Genomic DNA, 24,817 nt, shown 5'->3' with positions numbered 1-24,817 from the left:
ATCATCCATCGCTGGAAAGGAGACAGTGGATTCACATCGCTGGATTTTTTATTTTTATTTTTTATTAATAAAGGATTTTTTTCTACAGTGTCTGTGTGTTTTTTTTAAACTATTTACACTTCCTTCGTGAAATGGTAGAGGTACAGTGTACCCCTTTACTAAGTCACATGGAGGGGGGCAGGATCTGGGGGTCCCCTTTGTTAAAGGGGTCTTCCAGATTCTGATAAGCCCCCCGCCTGCAGACCCCCACAACCACCAGGCAAGGGTTGTGGGGATGAGGTCCTTGTCCCCATCAACATGGGGACATCCTACCCATGTTGAGGGCATGTGGCCTGGTGCGGTTCAGGAGAGGGGGGGGCGCACTCTGTCCCCCCCTCTTTTCTGCGGCCGGCCAAGTTAACGTGCTCGGATAAGGGTCTGGTGTGGATTTTTAGGGGGAATCCACGCCATTTTTTTTTTAAATTTGGGGTGGAGTTCCCATTAAAATCCACACCAGACCTGAAGGGCCTGGTATGGATATTTGCGGGGAACCCTACGTCATTTTTTTTTTACGGCGGGGTTCCCCTTAATATCCATTCCAGACCTGAAGGGAGGGTAATTTAATTTGGGGGACCCCCACACATTTTTTTTCCTTTATGAATGAATCATCACCCACCCCGGCAGAAAACGGCGAAGTCCAGGGCCCCAGCGGAAGAGAGAAGACCGGGCCTACACCCCCCTTGTAAAAGAGCTTAAAGAAGAAAGGGGGGCCCCGGCAGAAGACCCCCGGAGCTGACTAATAAATTATTTTAAAAACCTGTGTGGTGTGTTTTTTTACTTTACATTTTCCCCCCAGGTGAATGGGTAGGGGTACGATGTACCTCATACTCATTCACATAGGGTGGGGGGCCGGCATCTGGGGGCCACCTTATTAAAGGGGTCTCCCAGATTCCGATAAGCCCCGTCCACATACCCGGACAACCAACGGCAAGGGTTGTCGGGAAGAGGCTCTTGTCCCTATCGACATGGGGACAAGAGTGCTTTGGGGTGGGGGGGCAGTGCCCCCCTCCCCCAAAGCACACACTCCCCCATGTTGAGGGCATGCGGTCTGGTACGGCTCAGGAGGGGGGGCGCTCGCTCATCCCCACCCCCATTCCTGTCCGGCCAGACTGCGTGCTTGGGATAAGGGCTTGGTCTGGATCTGGGGGGAACCCCACGCTGTTTTTTTGGCGTAGGTTTAACCCCTTACGTTCCAGACCAAGCATAAGAGCCTGGTATGCACCTGGAGGGGAACCCACGCTGTTTTTTTAAATTTGGTCTGGAGTTCCCCTTCAGGCTCACCGTCCCCTTCATGAACAGTGATCTGTCATTTACCCATGTCAGTCCCACCCCCCCCTCAGTTAGAACACACCCAGGGAACATAGTTTACCCCTCCCTTGCCCCTAGTGTTAACCCCTTCCCTGCCAGTGGCATTTTTATAGTAAGCAATGCATTTTTATAGCACTGATCGCTATAAAAGTGCCAATGGTCCAAAAAAAGTGTCCGATGTGTCCGCCATAATGTCGCAGTACTGATAAAAATCGCTGATCGCCGCCATTACTAGTAAAAAAAAAATATTAATAAAAATGCCATAAAAATAACCCCTATTTTGTAGACGCTATAACTTTTCTGCAAACCAATCAATAAACGCTTATTGAGATTTTTTGGAACCAAAAAGATGTAGAAGAATACGTATCGGCCTAAACTGAGGAAAAAAAAGTTTTTTATATATATTTTTTTGGGAATATTTATTATAGCAAAAAGTCAAAAATATTCTTTATTTTTTAAAATTGTCGCTCTATTTTTGTTTATAGCGCCAAAAAAAATAAAACGCAGAGGTGATCAAATACCACCAAAAGAAAGCTCTCTTTGTGGGTAAAAAAAGATCGCCAATTTTGTTTGGGAGCCACGTCGCACGACCGCGCAATTGTCAGTTAAAGCGACACAGTGCCGAATCGGAAAAACTGGCCCGGTCATTGACCAGCAATATTGTCCGGGGCTCAAGTGGTTAATAAATAACAAAACAGTAAAATTAGCCCAATTTGTTGTGATAATGTGAAAGATGATGTTACACCGAGTAAATCGAAACCTAACTTGTCACGCTTTAATATTGCACACACTCATGGAATGGCGCCAAACTTCAGGACTTTAAAATCTCCATAGGCGACACTTTTTTTTTTTTTACAGGTTACCAGTTTAGAGTTACAGAGGAGGTCTAGTGCTAAAAGTATTGCTCTTTCTCTAACGCACGCGTCAATACCTCACATGTGTGGTTTGAACGGTGTTTATATATGTGGGCGGGACTTACATGCATGTTCGCTTCTGAGTGCGAGCTACTAGGGACAGGGGCCTTTTAATTATTATTATTAATTTTTTGACATAATAATTCAATAAGACCTCCCCTTCAGGCTGGAAAGCATGAGTTCAGGGGGAAAAAACACAGATCTCATCCTTTCAGCCGCGATTGCAGCTTTGCTTATGTTTCTGCATTTCTGCTGAACTGAGCATGCCCAGGGACTTAGAAATTTTGATGTTGCTTTTTGTGGGTGAAAATCACTTGGATGTCTCGGAGCATGCACCTAATGTAGAGACTAAACTTTGTCCATGTGTTTTCAATTGCTTCATTAGCACACATGTTATATAAAGCGTGTATAGAGCAGTTGTCAGCTGCCCTGATTGAGGGCAGGTTGTGTGTGTGTGTGTGTGTGTGTGTGTGTGTGTGTGTGTGTGTGTGTGTGTGTGTGTGTGGGGGGACAGCTGGCCAGAATGTCTTTGCTAAACAGATATGTTTTTGAGCAAGGTTTTTTTTTGGCAATGTATGTTTTTTTTAACCACCCGGACCAAAATGCTGCTAAAGGACCTTGCCCCTTTTTGCGATTCGGAACTGTGTCGCTTTAACAGACAATTGCGTGGTCGTGGCCCTCCATGGTTTCTTGCACCGGGGCCCTGAAGGTTCTAGTTACGCCTCTGCACACGGCTCTCCCCGTTCTTCAGCTCCGGGGACCGATCGCCGCACTCCAGCGGCGATCTGGTCCGCGGGACCCACGGTCCCGGAGCTTCGGACCGGGTCGCGGGAGTGTGCCACGGGCGCGCGCCCGCGACCCACGGCTGGGTAGTAGTACAGGACGTACCTGTACGTACACGTGCCCAGCCGTGCCATTCTGCCGACGTATATGTGCAGGAGGCGGTCCTTAAGTGGTTAATGATGTTCACTTTGATTTATTTGTCTATGCTGCATTATTTTGCTAAATTTTTCTCAAGATGTTTTGACTAATGTTTCATTCCTGTGTCTGTGGGTCTATCCTGTTATTTCCAAAGCATAAACCATATGCTGTTTACTGTCTCAAATGTATATTTTTAGTTTTTATATTTATGTTTGTTTGTGTTTTTGGTGTTACACGTGGGAGCAGGACTGTTTCCCTATTGCTACGCCTGAATTTGCTATTCTCCTTCTTCTTTCAACTCTACCTTCTTCACCACAAGTTTTATTGTTTTTCCCCAGCTGGGTAATAAAGAGCACAGCAAAAGACACCTGTTGCGGACATTCCTTTACTTCTGCTATATGCACCATACACCCCTAGGAATTCGGAGAGCCACAAGGTAAATGTGCCACCCAAAACAAACCAGCAGCTCCTCCGGGGGTAGTGCTACATAAACATATGAAGCTAATAACAAGAGTCGCCCTTTACATCAGAGTCCACAGAGTTCCCCTTTTACATATGAACTCGCAGAGTTCCCTTTCACTGTAAGGGGATTCTGCAGACTCTGATGTAAGGGAGAACTTTGGGAACTCTAACATAAGGGTTGCTCTGGGAACCCTGATGTAAGGGGGAGCACTGTGGCCTCTGGTGTAAAGGGGAACTCTGATGTAAGGGGTGCTCCGAGAACCCTTAATTACCTTTGTGTACTCTCTCAGAGGCAGGAGAGAGAAGGGGGGAGAATTCAGTCACAGACAGGGATGGATGGTGAGCTCACTCACTCACCTCTTGGCAGTCAACCCTCTCATCCAGATGTATCTGAGGCTGCTGGACTTCAAATTTCCAGCCCCCACATTTATTTTACAAGGTACAGCGCTGGGGATTGGAGTGTGGGCAGACACAGAGGTGTAGGGGCAGCAGGAGGAGGTGCAGTTTTAGCCCTCTCTCCTCTCCCGTATGTGTGTGGGTTTGGAGGGAGGGTGTTAGTGTTGGCTTTGGGCAGGGTGAAAGAAAGTGTAAGGCCCTGTACACACGACCGAACATGTCTGCTGAAACTGGTCCGCGGACCAGTTTCAGCAGACATGTTTGGCCGTGTGTAGGCCCGAGCGGACCATTTTCGGGCGGATCGGACAGGTTTCCAGGGGACAACTGTTTCCTGGACTTGCTTTAAAACAGTCCTGTCCCGCCCGGACATGTACGGTCGTCTGTACAGACCTACCGTACATGTCCGGCCGCCCGCCATCCCTCGAATGCGTCGAATGACTTCGACGCATGCGTGGAAGCATTTAAAAGGCAGGCCCGCCCACATCGACGCGGCGACGGCGCGTACACGCCCCGCGTATTGTTTACGCGCGGACTTCTGTTCGATGGTGTGTACAGCCATCGAACAGAAGTCCCCGGGCAGACATGTCCGATGAAAACGGTCCGCGGACCGGTTTCATCGGACATGTCTGCTCGTGAGTACAAGGCCTAACAGACACTCTCAGCTTTGACAACTGCAGTCATCAACCCTGCTGGGAAGCCATAGTCCAGTCTGAATAATGTGTCCGGGTTTCAGGCAGTCTTAAACCGGGACACAATATTCCAAACCCGAACTGTGAATCCCGGACAGGTGGCAACCCTAATGTACTGTCAGTACTGAAGGTGACATGAGGGTGATGGGTGACACTTGGATGTAGTGTCAGTACTGACGGTGACATGAGGGTGATGAGAGATGGGTGACACTTGGATGTAGTGTCAGTACTGACGATGACATGAGGGTGATGGCAGATGGGTGACAATTGGATGTACTGTCAGTACTGATTATGACATGAGTTTGACAATCATCCAGGGGTATTCCTTGTATCGGAGAGACAGAGAGGGTAGGAGAGGGGGATGGGTGTATCTATATATCAGGAATAATTTACGGGTAGAAGAGCAGAATGACATCAGTGATGCGGCAAGGGGGAGGTGGAGTCTGTATGGGTGGATCTAAGCAGGAAATTATTAGTGGGGGTATGTTACAGGCCCCCTAACCTGAGGGAAGAGGTGGAGTTGGATCTCCTTTCACTGTTGGAAATGGCAGCAAGACTGGGAAATGTCATCATAATGGGTGACTTCAACTATCCCGACATTGACTGAGTGGAACGGACAGCCCACTCAAAGGGCCGCCATTTCCTAAATGTTCTACAGGACAGCTTCATGTCCCAGTTGGTAGATTCCCCGACTAGGAGCGACACATTGCTAGATCTTTTAATTACAAATGATACAGATCTGATTGCAGATGTGGAAATAACCAGGGCCATCTTTAAGACAGGGCAAAAGGGACAGCTGCCCTGGGCCCTGTCATTATTGTGGGGCCCAAAGCAGCTGCCTCATACTTGTCAACTATCCAAGTTTAAATTCCCTTGTCCCTTGATGTTTTGGTCCCATGTTGTGTCCTGATATCTCAGTGTGAAGTGCTGTTACTAATGCTGCTCAGCTCTGCCCTATTGTGTACAGATGACTCACCTGCAGGCCCTGTGTTTACATGTAAATACCGGCATTAATATGTAAATAGCAGCAGCATTCATATGTAAATAACGGTGGACCAGCAGCAGTCACATGTAAATAGAGGCGGTATTCATATGTATATTATGCCCCCTGAGGTCAAATCCCCCATCACCTATACTGAATGCTGCCCACTGGGAAGATAAAGGAGAATGCTTCAAAGTCCTGCCTGCAAAGATGAACAGAGGAGACAGGAAGAGTTAAAGGGGTGGATGGTTGGAGTGCAGAGGATGGGTAAGGTTTGGGGTGTAGAGTTTAACATGGGTTTTAGGATACAAAGGTGTACTGACAGGTGGGTGTAGGTCATGTGTAGGGCAGCCCATTCATTTCAATGGACTGCTCTTTGCGCTACAAACGTGGAAGAAAGTCCCAAACCCTTTTGGAACCTTAGGGAGAAGTCTCTGCCACAGACCCTCCTGGAATGGATTCAGAGAGAAACCTCTGCCACAGACCCTCCTGGAATGAACTGGAACCTTATGGAGAAATCTCTGCCACAGACCCTCCTGGAACCTTAGGGAGAAGTCTCTGCCACAGACTCTCCTGGAATGGATTCAGTGAGAAATCTCTGCCACAGGCCCTCCTGATTGTGATTTCGGAGATGAGCCTCCTTGGTAGAATTACGCCTGGATGTCCTTCAATTTCTTTCAGGTACCGACTGACATTTGACCAGCCTCTCAGTGTCCGGATACCTCGATCCCCGGTGGATTGTCGAGACCCTACTGGATCCCCCAGCCTCTCATTGGCTCTCCTCAGATGGACTCCCCACCGAACAGCTATACCGCTTGGGATTTTCAGAACTGGGAACCCAGTTGACCACTGGGCTCCCTGCCTCAGCTCAAATGTTCCGGACCAACCAATCTGGTCCGGGAACCAGGAACTTCACGTGGCATGCACACCTTGGCCTGGTAGGCCATAAAGCCAGGGCGCCGTGGTGCAGACACCCTAAAGGTGGATGCCGCACTTGAAGAAGGACCCAGAACTAATGGTGTCTGCCCCATAAATACCCTCCCCCAGCATGCAAAGCGAGGCTCAACCCTCCTGATTGGCTGCTGGGGAAGAGCACCCAAACCTTGACTCCACTGCTGCCATCTACTGCACTGGGGTGGGAAGAACACCCCAGCACAACAGAATGAGCCCACAGCACAGACAAGCTGAGACAAAGACCCAATTTGAGCATATTAACCAGATCAGAGTTTAACTACACTCTGATCTCCCTCTAAATTTAAATAGCACCGGTACTTCGAAGCAATCACCTTCAGTACTGACAGTACATCAAAGTGTCACCCAGCTCCTATCACCTTGAGTACTTACAGTACATCCAAGTGTCACCCATCTCCTATCACCTTCAGTACTGACAGTACATCCAAGTGTCACCCATCTCCTATCACCTTCAGTACTGACAGTACATCCAAGTGCCACCCATCTCCCATCACCTTCGGTACTGACAGTACATCCAAGTGTCACCCATCTCCTATCACCTTCAGTACTGACAGTACATCCAAGTGTCACCCATCTCCTATCACCCTCAGTACTGACAGTACATCCAAGTGTCACCCATCTCCCATCACCCTCAGTACTGACAGTACATCCAAGTGTCACCCATCTCTTATCACCTTCAGTACTGACAGTACATCCAAGTGTCACCCATCTCCTATCACCTTCAGTACTGACAGTACATCCAAGTGTCACCCATCTCCTATCACCTTCAGTACTGACAGTACATCCAAGTGTCACCCATCTCCCATCACCTTCAGTACTGACAGTACATCCAAGTGTCACCCATCTCCTATCACCTTCAGTACTGACAGTACATCCAAGTGTCACCCATCTCCTATCACCTTCAGTACTGACAGTACCACCAAGTGTCACCCATCTCCCATCACCTTCAGTACTGACAGTACATCCAAGTGTCACCCATCACCTTCAGTACTGACAGTACATCCAAGTGTCACCCATCTCCCATCACCTTCAGTACTGACAGTACATCCAAGTGTCACCCATCTCCCATCACCTTCAGTACTGACAGTACATCCAAGTGTCACCCATCTCCTATCACCTTCAGTACTGACAGTACATCCAAGTGTCACCCATCTCCTATCACCTTCAGTACTGACAGTACATACAAGTGTCACCCATCTCCTATCACCCTACACCTCATGTCACCTGCAATGATAACAGTACATCCAAGTGTCACCATAGACCCCACCCACCTTGTTACCCGCCCTTTAATAATAATAACAAACACAAACACGTGTGTCAGGTTCACTTACTTCTCACCCAATTACACCCCAATGTAGAATATCAGTGAGGTAGTGACTACACTCTACCATCCCCCCCAATATAACTCCATAGTGGGCTCGCCCAGCACAGCTGGACATATAAACACAGACACGTGGGATCTCCGTGAGTGTTAGGCGGCTAAGACACGCTTAGTTCTCATCCAATAAAAACAAGCCGCCACAGGAAGACTCAGCCAATCGAGGAAAAGCAGCCTCTGCGTGCAGCCAATGAGCGAGCAGCTTTTGATTTAAGAGCTGCCGGGTTGGCGGCTGTAATAGTAACCCTTGTGTGTGATCCGTGAAAGAGGTTTGAGCCTTGCAGGTGAGTTAGAGTATTGGGATGTGGCGGTACCGATCATTCGGGGTGTACCGGAGCGGTGTGGAGAGGAGATGAGGGCTCCGAGCTGTACGGGGGGCGGCTGGAGAGTGCAGCGCCACCTTGTGTTGGGTGTAGGTTGTGCCCCTTCCTCCATTAGTATTTGTGGGTTTCCCTCGGATTGTCCCCCTTATTGGAGGGGTGAAGGGTCAGAGGTCAGATCTTGTGCTCAGTTCTGATTAGGGAGTGTAATATGGAGGCTCGTGTTCGGCTCTTCACCTTCTATAAAGCCTCCTACCTACACACTTCTACCCCCTTCCTGCCCAGACCAAACTTTCAATTTTTGGTGCCCTCACTTTGATACTTGGTCATACTACAATGTAGCCAAACCTCCCCCATTTCACAAATGGGGCTTCCTTTTGCTGCTAATTTAGCACTTTTTTTTTTTGTTGTGTTTTTTTTTTTTTTTTATGTAAGTAAAAAGCAAAATTGAATTCCAATTCTAGGGAAACTATTATTGGGGTACTGTACACGTTAATTCGCTGTTCCCACGGTCTCCTCCTCACACTGGATTGGTGAGAACCTGGTAACAGCGCATTACCATGATTTGTTTACATTTGTGATCGGCTGTGTCCAATCACAGCCAAAAGGCCAATTTCATTGGCTCTCTACCCTGATTAGGGAGGGGATGTCTAGAGGGATGAGAGGTTCCTGTCGGCGTCATCCCGCAATAGGCTGGGTGGGAACCACTAATTATCCCTTGCCTCTGAAGCCTGATCTGTTTGGATTGCGCTCCAGAGGCTGTTGACAGGTGCTGGGAAAGCAGTGTGATGCCGCCTTATGACTGGTTTTAACCCCCCCCCCCCCCTTTTTTTTTTTTTTTTTTTTTTTTTTTTTTTTTTTATATATAAATGGGCTGCAACTGTGGGCACGTTTGGCTTTGGCTCTGTTTACTTGGATGTGTAGAGTTTGCGGACTTGCAAACTTTGCTACAAGTCAGGTAAACTTGGCCATGGAGAATCAAAGCATGTACCCCCCCCCCCTGTCCATGATCACTGCCTATTGCAGCTTAAAGTGGTGGTTGGCAAAAAATGTAGCTCAATCAATGCATCTTGACACCCCTCCCTGCCTCATCTGTCCACTTCCATCTGACTGTCATCCAATCCCCATCCGTTTTTATTGGATGAAATTGGGTGTCGACAGACGCATATCCACTGACATCTGCAGCTCCATTGTGTGGTCTGGGTCCACCACAAACTGACAGGCAGACTTGCTTGGCCTGTCAATGTGAAAGGGGCCTTTATGTGCACACAGGCATTTTATAGGTGTATTAGAAGAGTAAGTGTTTACAGCAGGGGTTATCCACTAAAGGAGCCTCAATACGGCCCCTGACATCACCAAAGGGCTGCATATTATGGCCAGTATGTGTAATGCTTGTGGTGTCACCAGGTAGCCCTGCCCCTTGCTCAGTTCATAACTGTCACATGGCGAAGCAGGCATATATATTTTTTATTTTCAGGGAACCTGCTGACAGCTGAGTCATCCATTAAGGACGCAATGGCTGGCTTCCCAGTCTGTTCCTTGGCAACCAGCTTAATGTAACTACCACATTAAATAATGCAGTAATTACCACTAAATCAAACCCTGCATTTGGTATTTATGCGGATTCTTAGTGATTTGCTATTTCATGCCTGATTTATGAGAAAAAAGAATGGACTGTGCCAACATAAATTGTAAACAACCAAGTCTATATAAAGAAAATGTCCAATAATCTTAAATATGCCTCAGATATATGAATCGGGACAGACAACACCCTGGTGCACTTGTTGACTGTGTGAACCACCACCACATGGACTGCAGCTTACCAGATGGCAAATAAGTACCAGCAATAAAGGAAATCCATGGCAAGATGAAGCCAGGTAGATGGAACCACCGCACGGGGTCTGAAATCCTCAGTTTAGGAAGATAGCAAAGCCGTTTCAAGCAGCCAATCCACAAACCCTATGTAATAAAGGAGACTGGATCATAGCGCAGTAACGTACGAACTCGGGTTTAATGAAATTAAAAAAACCTACTTGCAAACATCAGTGTAAATCAGGCAGATAAAAACAGATGCCGGCCGGCATTACAGGAGCCCTTCCTCCTAACGTAGAACGCAGTGACGTCACTGCACGCCGTTCCAGACGCGTTTCGTCATATATCTGACGTTTGTTAAACCCGAGTTTGTATGTTACTGTGCTATGATCCAGTCTCCTTTATTACATAGGGTTTGTGGATTGGCTGCTTGATACGGCTTCGCTATCTTCCTAAACTGAGGATTTCAGACCCCGTGCGGTGATTCCATCTACCTGGGTTCATCTTGGCGTGGCTTTCCTTTATTGCTGGTACTTATTTGCCATCTGGTAAGCTGCAGTCCATGTGGTGGTGGTGGTTCACAGTCAACAAGTGCACCAGGGTGTTCTCTGTCCCGATTCATATATCTGAGGCATATTTAAAATTATTGGACATTTTCTTTATATGGACTTGGTTGTTTACAATTTGTTGGCGCAGTCTTCTTTTTTCTGTTTACATTTGTGTTATTACACGTGACTGCAGCCTTCTAAGGTTCATTTTCTTATATAAATTTTTTTGGTTGGCACAATTTCTTTCTATGCCTAATTTACCGTAAGTGTTTACTGAATTTTATTGGCCCTTTAACTCTTAATGAATTGACCCCAAAGTCTCTTGTATTTGCTACTTTACAGTTTTGACAAAGTGAAGCATGGCAACTGTGATTTTCATTGACCAAGAGAATGGAGGTGTTGCTTCTACTATCCTGTCCAAGGATCGCCTAAAATCTACAATCCCTGGTGAGTGTTTGCTCTGTTTCCAGCTGGAATTTCTGCAAATGTTGCAGTTTCTAGCCAATTCATTGCTGCATTTCAATGTTACTCAAAGTAGATCTTTGGCTGGTTTGGTTGCAAAAGTGGCAATACACCAGTAAGCTTTTTTTTTTTTATTTAGCAAAAAATCAGAAAATCCAGAAATGCATATGGTCCATAAGGGGTATATGGGTGCAGTCATCTCTGCTGTTTGAACTATTGCCATCTCCTTTTTAACAGACGTGTGGGTGTTACATTTTTATATTCTTCTCATACTTTCCTCGGATGCAGCATCGGTCTGATGTTGCATCTGTCTCTGTGCTGACAACCAACACCTGGCTCGGTTCTCACTCCTCCCCAAGCAGAGTGATGCTGGCTGTCTGTCAGCATTGCTACTTCTCCACACTTATTTTAGCAATGAGCTGTGGGAGTGGCCGTCTCAGCATCTTGATTAGACTGCCATCAATCAAGTCAGCGGATCCCAACTTGGAAGTCGGGATGACATGCTGCCTTGACTAATGGCAGTGACGTCATCTGAGAGCAGACTTCAGACCGCACCTTGCTGAAAATGGGCCACAGGAGTGTAAATCTAATTGCACTCCTGTGACCCAGAGGAGAAGCCCAGCCTAAATGGCTCAGGCTGGACTTCTCCTTTTTAAGTAGTCTGTAGCGGAGTGCATGTGTGGATTCATATATATTTTTATTTTGTAAAGGGAAAAACCCTTTTGAAAAGCCGTCCAGGGAAAGTGTTTGACAGCTCTGTAACTGTGGTGAAGCCAAGAAAAGCTCTGGGAAATGTCAACACGCAGGTTGTCAACACAGCAGTTCCACAGAAGAAAGGAGCACTTGGAGTGAAGAATTCTGCACCAGTTACTAAGCAGGTAATACTTTTCTGAGCAGTGATCAGGCTTTGTGTGTTCTTGATGCATCAACATCAAGCGTGTGCAGCAGGCACCCCAATACTTGCCTGTGCCTATCCAGCAATGTTACAGGGGAGACCCAGCTATCTTTGGATAAGACAGCAGCATAGTCTCATGGCTGCTGTCAGTGAGCCAATGCAAGAAAGGTGGCAGATCTGGGTCATGGCTTCATGTCTGAATATGGGGAGCCTCAGCTCGGATGCCCCATGGCAGACTGGTTGCTATGGGGGCACTCATCAGGAGGGACTGGGAGCACCAAAGGTAACAAACGGTGCTGTTCTGTGCAAAACAGAGCATATATTTCATGCTTGGCTGACAAAATGCACTAGAAACTAGATTGCATTGACAATTGATGGCTTTATTTCTTATACATACACATGTGTAGTGCTGGAGGATGCACCTTTAACTCGTTGCACCATCTAAGCATGGTTTAGGTTTCCAGATAAATTGACTCCTACATTTTACATTTGACTTTTGAATAGTGGGAAAAGGGTTGGAAACATTTAGGGGTTTTATTGCTGCCTAGAAACTTAGATTGCACAATAAAGGGGTCTTTAGTTTTTAACTACCTATGTTAAACTGTTTAATTTCCAGGCTTCTGAAGCGTGCATCAAGCCTAGCAAACGTAACTACCCTGAGATTGAAAAGTGTGTTCCTTATGATCCTGCAGGTAAGATTTTGTTGACTGGGGTTTTTCCTTGCAGAATGAGTGTGGGTTTTTTTTTTGGGGGGGGGGGGGGGGGATTTCCCCAAGCAGCTTATACTGTTTAATTTTGTGTGGGGGTTCTATGTAAACTTTGGTCTTGAAGGGGTTGTAAATAGAGGTTGACTGATATGGTTTTCTCTGGCTGATATTTAGAAATCGCGGCACCGTTCAGGTGCTTTTGGGCTCAAAATGGCACCTGTAAAGTGCCTGCAAAACGGCTCCCCTGCAGTCTGTGTGAAAGCCTGAGTGCGTTCACACTGAGGCGGTGCACTGGCAGGATGTTAAAGTCCTGCAAGCAGCATCTTTGGAGCGGTGTATACCGCTTCTGCCCATTGAGATGCGCTGCATGGGAGCATTTAACCCCTTCATCGGCCGCTAGCTGGGATATGAGCGCCCCACTAGCAGCCAAATGGCGCCGCTAGAATCATGGTCGTGTGAAAGCAGCAGAGTTCTGCGGAAAAATTAAGTCAGCAGCTACATATACTGCAGCTGTTGACTTTTAATGTATGGACACGTGCCTGTCCTGGGTGCCCGCAATGTCAGCACCCGAAGCAGATCTCTCCCTTGGGTGCTGCCGCCATCTTCGTTAAGGGAATCGAAGAAATGAAGCCTTGCGGCTTCTACTGTGCAAGTCACGCTGCACAATCTAACTGGTCCCTGCTGTCTTCTGGGATGTGTGTCTCCCAGAAGACAGCGGGGGGCAGAGTAGGCACCAGATGTGGTGTAGGTCACCAGTCACTGTGGTGATCTATGCCCGGAAGAGGGAGCAAATACCTGGGATTACGCAGGTATCTGCTCCCTCCTGAAAGGTACCAAATGTGACACCGGTGGATTCCGAAAAGCGGAAGTTTCATTATTACTCTCTGTAATAAGTGATACAGAAAATTCCTTAAATTTAAACACAAGCCTCCAATCGGTGCACTTGTATGTATAATTTAGAAAATAAAAAAAATTAACTTTTGGATGGAAAAAGTTTACTTTTCGTCAAAGCGTAATTTTTCCCCAAAAAAAGTGTTTCAAAGACTGCTGCGCAAAAACTGTGACATAAAATATTGCAACATCACTATTTTATTTTCATAGGGTCTCTGCTAAAAAAATATGTTTGGGGGTTCTAAGTGATTTTCTAGCAGAAAATACAGGATTTGTACTTGTAAGCAAGTCTTTAAATGGTTAAACTGAACTCCTACAGAGTTCATTCCTTTTGAAGTTTAAACATTGTATCTTGTCTCTGACTTGGCAGGCTGCCCAGGAGGGAGAAGTCGCTTCCATGGGAAACTTCTCAGGCAACTTGCATTGACTTCTATTACAGAAGCTATTTGCAAGTTGCGCTGCTGAAGTTTTAATCTGCTTTCTTTTACAGCACAATCGGCCAATGCCATTATCGGTCGACCTCTAGTTGTGAATTTTTTTTTTTTTTAGGCTAGTGCATTGTTGGTTCATTTAACTTTCCTTTTGAAATGTTTTCTTTGTCTGAATTTCTCACTTGTTCCTCAGTAAGCTGTTCTGGATGACTAACCCCCCCCAGCCAGAACAGCTTGGATGGGGGGGGGCTTACTGAGGAGAAACAGGAAGTGAGAAATTCAGACAAAAAATTTAGAAGGGTAATCTATAAGGAAAAGGTAAGTGAACCAACAAGGCACTAGCTTAAAGGAACCCATTTAGAAAATAAACAAACCTTTACAACCCCTTTACCTTGACCAGATTAGGACTGACTTGTATTGGTATGACTTGATTCTTGCCTATAAATCTAGACACCAGTGACTTGGTGCATTCAGTAATGCTGCGAGTAAGTGCTGTCTTGGCCAGTAATTGGGAACACTGGGTACCTGGATCAACAGTTGGGCAAAGAAGCCGTTGCATGCTTGGCTTGTGTAAATTATTTTTATTTTTCCTAGATTTTGAAACCTTTGATGTCCCAGAAGAGCACAAACTGAGCCATTTCTACCTTGGTGGAGCCCCCCTGTTTGTGCATGAAAAGGAAGCTTCAAACTTTGATGCCTTGACACAGGAGCCAGCACCAATGGATGTTCCAGTCTTTAGCTGGGAGTCAGGTTGGTTTCTAAAATGTGACTTGCTCATGACAGACCATAGACATCCAAATGCCTTGTGGCTGCTGAGGGCCACCATCTTGGATGTGGTGAGCTGACCTTAATCCTTTAAGGTTGTGCAGCACCTACAAATGATTCGACACATAAAAGTCCCCTCCAGGCATAACCTCTCCCATTCCAGAAAAGTCTAAGGTTTTTTTTTTTTTTTTTTTAGCTAGTATCCAAAGGTGTGGTGGGTCACTGCTGTGCAGCTCTCTGCACAATTTACCAGATTCTCAGCAGGGGGTCGTTCAGCATGCTTTGCCTAGAAGGATCCATGCCTACAGCTGTAATCGCTAAGATAACTGCATTCACACCCTGTAAGAAACCCTGAGCAATGATCTCCTCTTGTCTGGTAGGGGTGCTATACAGGTTAATGACAATAGACCTTCTGCAGCAAGACTATGCCATGATGGCCTGGTGCCAATGACAGTGGTGTACTTGCTGCCTCAGTGTCTTTAAACCATTCCTGCTGCTGAGCATGCCCTCACTAATGTACTTCTATGCGTGCAATTTGTAGGGTTGCTGCAGCCATGAGGGGAGGACAGGGCGGGAGAAGCCAGGTGGAGAGGAAGTAAGTTCTTACCTTGGAGGATAATAGAATCTCTGGCTCCCTCCACCATGCAGCCTCATGGTCTCTCTTCTTCCTCCTGCTCGGCATGCTGGGGGCTGCAGTCCTCTCAAGGAATCATCCTGGGGCCTGCTGGTATCCTAGACTACATGTCCCATAATGCTGTTTCTAGTTTCCCAGCCATTGGCTCTGAATGTAGCCAATAGGAGCATGCATTGGCAGATGATTTCTCTGCTGGAGGAGGGGTAGAAATCCCCCCACAGCTGCAGCTCTGCCTCTATACAGAGCCTGTCAGTTTTGGCGCCACTGTACTATGGGAAGTCGGCATCAGCACAGCCTGCTCACTAGTTTTTCAGGAGGCAATTGATCTGTTGCCCCTGACTCCACAGCTGTGACATGCATTAATCAAAGGCAACGAAGTGTATCTCATTCTGTCCTGGGTGGTGCTTCACTTGGAAAGTCTGGGTAGAGTGGTACAGTGTAGATGACTAAAGAGGGTGGGGCACAAAGTTTGTTTTGGCAGCTCTCCAAATTGAAATGGTTGCACCCTTTTGTCCAATTAAAACTTCATACTGATGGATTAATACTTTCGCATTGTATCTAGATGTCTATAAAACCTGAATTGTACAAGTAACTCTTATTTCTTCTCTTCCCCCAGATATTTCAAGCATACTACCATCTTTCCTGGCAACCTTTGATATCGCACTGGATTTACCTCAGGTGGTAAACTGACTTTATACTCAATGGTTTCTGCTAACCTTTCAAGGATGCACAAAAGCATTGAGTCTTTTGCCTTGTCTAGTGCTTTCAATGCTCATCCACTGAATTTTAAGGGGGTAATTTGACCATTTGGTTCAGCAAATCGCTAGGTCTGCACAACGTCATGACTAGACAACACTCCAGTCAGACACAGGATTTCCAAAACTGGAGCTGTTGTGCAGGGCACCCAATTAGCTGACAACTGACTGGTTACTATGGACTAGGGTTGTCCCGATACGATACCAGTATCGGGACCGATACTGAGCATTTGCGGGAGTACTTGTACTCCCGCAAATGCCCCCGATGCCAGATCCGATACTACCTACCGCAACCCCGCCGCCTAGTTAATCAGCGTGCGGGGAACATTACAGCTTTCATTTGAATAGCTGTCTGTTCCCGCCGCATATAGACAATCCCCCTTGCTCGAGATTGGACGGGTGATCTGTCAAAGTGCAGATCACCCGTCCAATCCCAAGCAAGGGGGAGTGTCTATACGCAGCGGGGGAACACAGTCACACAGCTATTTAAATGAAAGCTGTAATGTTCCCCGCACGCTTATTAACTAGGCGGCGGCATCTAGGTTTGGGGAAACATTTAAAAAAAATCGGTATTCAGTATCGGCGAGTACTTGGAAAAAAGTATCGGTACTTGTACTCGGTCTTAAAGCGGTATCGGGACAACCCTACTATGGACAGCTGTACCATATTCTGTCTCAGGATTTTGGTGCCATGTTGGGTTGAGGTGTGTGTGTGTGTTTGTGTGTTTGTGTGTGTGTCGCCTTAACAGTTACTCGCCACTAGTTGCACCACCCAAGTCCGCCCCTAAACACGCCCTTGTAAATTATCTCATGAAATGACACTGTTAAATGTTTGTTTAAGCAGAATTAAGTTCCAAAAATAACATTAACAATATAGCCTAAAACATATCGGTACCCATTGAATGCAGCTTCACTGTGCCCCATCACTCAAGACTTACCATTGCCTTGATGCTGGTTCACACACAGCGGGCATCTCCCACGGTTACGGAGCTGGGTCTGTGTTCGGCGCATCACACAAGCCGGTCTAGGGGGCAGGACCTTGTTACACAGAGCCGCCAAACACCGACCCAGCTCCGTAACACACAGTGGGAGATGTCCGCTGTGTGCGTGTGAGTAGGAGATGGCTGCGGCTTCAGTCCAGCCATGCCACTGTGTCCTCCAGCTGACAGTTTCCTGGCTGATCGCTTCAGCCAGGAAATGGTCAGCCTGTACTTCACTCGCCCTGCACTAAATTCCACTCGCAAAATGCAAGCAGGGGAGTGGAATTTGAGGTGTGTGTAATATATATATTATATATATATATATATATATATATATATATATATATATATATATATATATATATATATATATAATTATGAACATTTTGTTTGTAATTCTGATTTTAGGGCAGGTTCAGATTTTGCAGTCTAATTGTAGCCTAGGCATATGACGCCTTGCCATGTGTTCTCCAGTGGGAACCTGAATTTTAAGCCTCCAATCTCTGGCCCTACCTAAAAGGGGTAGGTTGTGCTTTATGTGTATCTGCTACGGCCCTTAATAACAAATGGTTAAATATTCCATTTCAGATTTCTGAAGCCTGTATCAAGCCAAGCAAACAAGGCTACCCTGAGATTGAGAAGTGTTTGCCTTACCATCCTGAAGGTAAGTGTTTACTGGGGTGGGGATTTTCTATACTGCTCGTATGCTACAGTGTAAACCGGGAATGTTTTTCCTCCCAAAGGGTTTCATAACTCTGCCAATTTAAAGGTGAACGCCTGTAGTTTTCTCCTCTGCTTGCCATGTACTGGAGAATTGCAGTAGCCTTTCCCCTGGATGTTGACTTCAAACACAAACTGAGCATATGATGTAATTGTCATTCAGGTTTTGGAATTCTAGTTTGCGTTTTATGCCTCCATTGGTCTAACTTCCCAAGGGGAGCGTAAGCTTGACTGTCGCAGTACAAACTAATGGCTACATAGTGCTGGGTTCTGGCTGTGAGACAGACTTCCTGTCTCACCTGGAACTAAAGTTAGGCTGAGAATGAAGCAAAGGCATAGGTAGTGTCTGTGGGGATTGCAGGTGTGTGTGCTTCTGCCATGGAGTCTAACCCCCCCCCCCCCCCCTGAGCAGAGGTCAGCAGAGGGTCTTGTGCCAATAGACTGGGGGGAAAGGACTGCACTAGGCTAGGAGGGGGAAGGCAGCCTAGGCTGGTGCAATTTCTGGTCCTTACATTGGCAAAACATTAATTTAAAACAAAAGCTGCTGTAACCCTGGGAAAGATGGGGCATCTAATGCAGGGGGGTCAACCTTTTGAAGAGCGAGGGCCACTGAAGCGACTTGGTAACCGGTTGTGGAACAGGTGGATGACTGGTCTGTGCCATGCTGTATATGCAGAGTGGACATGGACAGAGCCCACGCTACTTTATGGGCCCTCCAATTCCATCTGCCCAGATGGAAGGGAACTTTTCCATGGCTTTCGCGGCCATTCCCCCCCCCCCCCCCCCCGCATTTAAATAGCCTCGCGACAGCACTTGTTGCTAGGTTGGTTAGGCCGCGATGAAAGACAGGCGCGCAACTACTACCAGTTAGTACTACCATCTACAGCGGGCGGCTCTGATTTCCCCCACCACCCAGCCGGGAGTCTTTGGCTGGGAGCGGGTGCACTATGTTGTCTGTGGCTGAGGACTCCATGAGGCTGTGGGGATGAAGAGCGGGGGCGGTCAGAACTGATTGCCCTGGAGCAGTGAGAAGAGCTCCCAGGACCAACAGACAGGCTGACGATGACATGCAGGCAGCCAGAGATGGCAGCAAAGAGATCTGCTGGATGTGACCACCCAGCTATGAGAATGGGTACTGTCTCACACACACCTTCCCACAGGAGGGACTACAGACAGGGCTAGGATCTCTCACTCACTCTCTCCCTGGGGCTTGTAGTACTCTCTCAAGTGTCGGTGTATACAGAGGAGAGAAGAGGGGAGGGGCCTCTGACCCAGGCAGGTATCACTTTCACTCTGCTTGTACACTGTTGCTGATGCCTGGGTCAGAGGCACCTCCCCTCTCTGCTGTATACTTTAGGAGAACTACTATTCCCCCCCCCCCTGCCTGTGGACACCATGGGGCTGCCGATCCCTCCCAGGTATAGGGGAACCTTTGCAAGGGGAGTCAGCTCTCTGGGGACCCTGATGGGGGGGGGGGGGGGGGGCGGCTCTCTGGGGACCCTGGTGTAGGGGGGGGGGGGGGGGCGGCATTGAAGGACCCGGCCTTGGGGCGGCAAAGGGAGTAAATCTGGGCCTGGATGTGCCACATGCACCTTTTCTGCAATTTAGCGGCACTTTGCCATAGACTTCTACTATATCCTGCAGGTGTGGTGCATTTTCTGAAAGTGCACCAAATTTGCCGGTAATAACAAGTCTATGGCTCAGTGCAGGTGCACTGCACCTGTGGATCAGTTTGTTCTGCAGTGGTTACTGGTCTGCTTTCAAATGTGCCCATATACAGTACACTGATTTCAGTAATAAACTTCCCTTTAATAAGTCTTCTATTCAGGTATCACCAGCTGTTGTCTCAAGCAGAGTGTATTTGATATTGGTTTTGTGACAGGAGCCGGTGCTATACAGGAAGCTTCATTCACCACACTGATGTTCTGGGATGGCAGATCAGCAACATGCGATCTGGGCTTGCCAAACCACCAGAGCAGGAGATCGTGGGCGCCCCCAGGCCACTGGTTGGGAACCCTGATCTAATGCCATTAAAGGCTTATGGAAATAACTAGTTATATGGACAGCCAAGTCCATTCTGGTCTGCTTATATTGCTTGGAGGAAGTTTGGTGGGTTTGTCATTCAGTCTGTTTGCTGGACATGAACAGTGTATAGGAGAGATGCACATCAATCTCCCTATGGGGTCTTGCAGATGTATTCATCTAATCAGTTGTATTAATCTAATGTCTCCCATCTTGTTGGCTTGTAAATCCTGTGCTTTCTCTTAGGTGATGGTGGGTTTGCAGGAAATTAGTAGCTTGCTCCAGATCAATGAACAAATGGATTTCATTATTGGGGGTAGCTGGGTACATCAGAATTTATTACTTGCATATTGGGGTAAAAGATCTGGAGTCTTGATGCTTGCATGGAGGGAAGTAGAATCTGGCATTCTTTGTCTGTTGGATGAGGGCTTTTTCAGCCTAGTCAAGATGGCATACCATTACAGGTCAAGGCTGAGAAGGGCTTGTTTGTGGGGCCTGATTCTGTGGGATTGTACTTCCTGCGCCCTTTGGGCTTCAGTTCTGGTTTTAAAGTTGTTCCTTAATGCAAGATCTGATTTGAGATGCTGCCACCTCCACTTTTACACACTCCCCGTCAACCTCTTGTGACAGTATGGCCTTCATCTGTGCGAACCAAATTAATTTTTTTTCTCTTCTAAAACCAGGTGGAATCTCATCTGCAGTAGATGAGGTCTCCGTATAACTAATCACATTGACTATTGTGATCCACCTACCAGTTGTAGGGAGGTTCCATGTGCCTCCATTTATTATACTGGGTGGTAAATAAGGAACCAAGAACTATTTCTGCAAGTTGTGTGATCTGAGTCTGGATTCTTGAAAGGTCCCAGGAGCAGCATTCCCAGAACACGATGTAAAGTTCCCCTAGGACATGTAAACCTATAGCAAAATTGGGAACTGAATCTCAACTAGTTCCCACAGAACTACCCCTCAAACCATGTATGGGCAGGCTAAATGTACCAGAGTTGATCATGTGACCAACTTTGGTACAACAAGCCTGTTGCATTCTACAAGTGATTGTAGCCACTAGCAGTTGGTTTCCTGGCAGGCATGGCTTCTGCCAGAACACAATGCAACCCAGATGCACGGGTGAATATGCTGTACTAAGGTATGTACAGCATGAAAAAAATAAGAGCCTTAATCGTGATGGAATGTGGGGGGGCAGTGGAATAAGAAAGTTGTTTTTAAGGGGGAACCACCCCTTTAATCAATTGGTAATGACCATGGAAGGTTTCCTAGCAAGATTATTTCTCTTCCTAGAGTTTGAAACATTTGATGTTCCTGAAGAGTGCAAACTGAGCCATCTCTACCTTGCTGGAGTTCCCCTTTTTGTGTATGAAAATGGGTTTGCATTATCAACCAAGGAACCAATTCCAATGGACATCCCAATCTTTAGCTGGGAATCAGGTTGGTTTTAATAACTTTGGATGAAAATATATTGTGGTCAGGGTGTTTTTTTTTTTTTTTTTTTTTTTTTTTTTCCAACCTGTGGGGGTTTTTTTTTTTCTGAGACTCGGACTTAACTTGCTTCCTATTCTGCAGAAACGCCTTGCAATTGTCCCAATGGTAAGGGGTACCAGATGAGTGAATTCACTTGCTAAAGGAAGGAGAGGTCCCACATCTGATATTGTATGCAATGTGGGATGTATTGCTAAGGAGAGCCCTTGGCTTTAACTACAGGTTCCAGCTGTTGGGCACATCCCTCTTGGCAAGCCTACTATATGGATTATTTGTTACCTGTACATCTGACATTGCTATTGCAATATCGGTACTATAATGGACTATTTTCTAATCTGGAAAGAATACAAATTTACAATGGGGGGGGGAGGTGTCAGGATTAATATCATTACACAATACCAATTGGTTTTATACCACTAATACACAACAGGATGTATTATGCAATTTAACTAAATGCCTGGGTGGGTTTTTTGTCAGCCCCCCCCCCCCCATTGGAGGCCTGCTTAACGGCAATGCAACGGGGTGTCATGGCTTATTGGTGTGTATCCTGGCGGTTCCATGAATTTAGAGCTTGGTACATAAAAATCCTGTAGTTCATAATGCAACCAAGTTGCTGAATTTTGTTGGATATGCCTATTTTTGTTTTCTGGAAATGTGGCTTTAGTGAATTTAAGTGTGCAGTTCTACCTCAGTTGGCCAGGTATGGCCTTATGGTATAACCGTACAATGAAAAAAATATATAAAGTTGCGCTAATATCAAAGGAAACCTTTATGAAAAAGTGACCATAAATGTGAAAATTGTATGAAAAAACATGAATCGTGAATTAAATTAAAATACCTGTTTGGATAGACAATACACAAACGTAAATTTTCAAATCATGAAATGGGCCATAATGTGGACCTATATGCAAAAAAAACAAATGAGGATCCTATATTGTGGTGAACAAAATATGAACTATGAGCCCTGCATTGGGCTAAAAACACTGAATTGAAGAAAGGTCCATATGATTGCAATATAAGGAAACGCCCAGTGATTATCAAGTTGACAACTGCTCTATCTTAAGATCCGCAACATTAAGTGAATTCCACCACCCTAGTGTAAGGTCCCTTGTAATATAGGACCAAAACCAGCATAAGTGTTAAACCCAGCAGACACTACTGAACACTGCATCCATAGCGGTGATCCGATGTGATGATACGACAAGCTCCTCATACGACAAACTCCAAAACCAACATGGATGTTAAAACCAGCAGATACGACAGAGCACTGCATCCATAGTGATACGACACTCCTCAGCATAAACGTCAATAGGTATGGTATCATGCAAAGAAAGCAGATGCCTTGGTGTAAAACCAATGACTTTAAAATGTAAAACAAACGGTGTAAAAAAAAAAACCTCACATTTCGTAAGTGTAAGAACAGCCTTAAACCTGCAGCGCCGGCCGGATGCAAACAGGAAAACCCGTCCGTATGGGAAACCGAGCAGATGAGGGTGACGACAGCAAGCCGCGGAACGAATTTACGAAATGTGAGGTTTTTTTTTTTTTTTTTTTTTTTTTTTTTTTTTTTACTGTTTTATATTTTAAAAGTCCTTGGTTTTACACCAAGGAATCCGCTTTCTTTGCATGATACTATACCTATTGACGTTTGTGCTGAGGAGTTTGTCGTATCATCACCATGGATGCAGTGCTCTGTCGTGTCTGCTGGTTTTGTTCCTATATTACAAGAGACCTTTGGCTCTGGTAAGCAGTCTCACTTACACTAGGGTGGTGGAATTCACTTAAGTGGAGGTTCACCCAAAAAGTTAATTTTTAACATTAGATTGTTTTGTCAAGGGGAATTGGGTAGTTTTTTAATCGAAGCAGTACTTACCGTTTTCGAGATCTTCTCCGTGGCTTCCGGGTATGGGCTGCAGGCCTGGGCGTTTCTATTTGATCGACAGGCTTCCGACGGTCGCATACATCGCGTCACGATTTTCCAAAAGTAGCCAAACGTCGGTGCGCAGGCGCCGTATAGAGCCACACCGATGTTCGGTTACTCGTGATGCGATGTATGCAACCGTTGGAAGCCTGTCAAATAGGAACGGACAGTCATGAAGACCATACCCGGAAGCGGCGGAGAATATCTATCTCTAAAACGGTAAAACTGCTTCGATTTAAAAAAAAACACCCGATTCCCCTTGACAAAATGAGCATCAATCTAATTATGAGAAATTGGCAGATGAGGAAGGACAGTAGGTAGGATTGAGTAGAAAATAACCTCAGATGAGGTCGTGAAAAGAAAGGGGTTACTATGGGCCACACTTAGTGTGGCCCATAGTAACCCCTTTCTTTTCACGACCTCATCTGAGGTTATTTTCTACTCAATCCTACCTACTGTCCTTCCTTATCTGCCAATTTTTCTGATGTATGCCTAAGGTTACGGCCATACTTCCATCATTGATGAAGGATCTCACACATTAATCATTGGACAAAACTTGCGCCCTTCCCCGTTACCTTTTTCCCTTGGAATTGCTCAATCTAATTATGGCCCATTTCATGATTTGTTAGTTTACATCTGTGTATTGTCTATCCAAACGGGTATACTTTATAGGTTTTTCTCACTTCTTTACACTGTTATGTTTTCAGGTTAGTTGCTGCTTACTTTTGTAGAGCTTCAGGCTGCCATCATTTTTGGTCCTGGCGCAGTCTTTTTACCATTCTCTACGATCATAACTGTACAATGGTTTGAAGTTGGGTAAACTACCACTGTAGCAGAATCTTTGTGCCTGACCAGTATTCTACCAACTTGAAAAACTGGTCTAATCTCAAGCTAATTGTAATCCACTTCTCACTGAATCTATTCCTTTAGATTACATTTTCTGCCAAGTAACCATATTTATTTTTTTCAGATATATCAAGTACATGCCCATCTTTCCTGGCAACTCTAGATGAGGTCACACTTGATATGCCCAAGATGGAGAACTGTTAGCATTGTTTTAACCTTTTTTGTGACTAACTTGTATGTGTTTTTTTTTAAATAAACCTTTTATTTTATTAAACAATTGTCTAACATTTTTCAAATAAAAAAAAGTTTGCGATGACTTTGAAAACTAAGTACTTTTATCAAAAAAGTGCAAGTATACATTTTGGCTTAAATATAACCCAAATCTGTGTATTTATCCTGTGAAGTTGGGAGTCTACAAGCTATGGTGTGTAATTGAAAAATTGCAGACATCCTAACTTCTACTCCTGAGCACGGGGGATACTCTAATGTTCACAGGCATCCATTCCTCCTCTGATTTGGTTAGTGACCCACTGTTCTCCATGGTCAGAATCCAA

At 45.9% G+C, this 24,817-nt stretch overlaps 1 protein-coding gene across 2 annotated transcripts; it reads left to right on the top strand.

Moving 5' to 3' along the window:
- Positions 1 to 8,190: 8,190 nt before the first annotated feature.
- Positions 8,191 to 24,503, top strand: LOC120932379 (securin-like). Of its 2 annotated transcripts, XM_040344713.1 has the most exons (9): positions 8,199 to 8,345; positions 11,084 to 11,188; positions 11,915 to 12,081; positions 12,715 to 12,790; positions 14,722 to 14,877; positions 16,143 to 16,204; positions 17,849 to 17,924; positions 21,299 to 21,445; positions 24,388 to 24,503. In XM_040344713.1, the coding sequence occupies exons 2-9, from the start codon at positions 11,101 to 11,103 to the stop codon at positions 24,465 to 24,467; spliced, it is 852 nt and encodes a 283-aa protein (XP_040200647.1). In that variant the 5' UTR covers positions 8,199 to 8,345; positions 11,084 to 11,100; the 3' UTR covers positions 24,468 to 24,503. The 2 variants fall into 2 exon arrangements, with proteins under 2 accessions (XP_040200648.1, XP_040200647.1); XM_040344714.1 differs by lacking the exon at positions 14,722 to 14,877 and having other exon boundaries at positions 8,191 to 8,345.
- Positions 24,504 to 24,817: the final 314 nt, after the last annotated feature.

The sequence above is a fragment of the Rana temporaria genome, chromosome 3, assembly GCF_905171775.1.
Source record: "Rana temporaria chromosome 3, aRanTem1.1, whole genome shotgun sequence".
Lineage (NCBI taxonomy): Eukaryota > Metazoa > Chordata > Amphibia > Anura > Ranidae > Rana > Rana temporaria.
The sequence above is the reverse complement of the archived record's forward strand: the minus strand, read 5'-3'. Positions and strand labels throughout refer to the sequence as shown.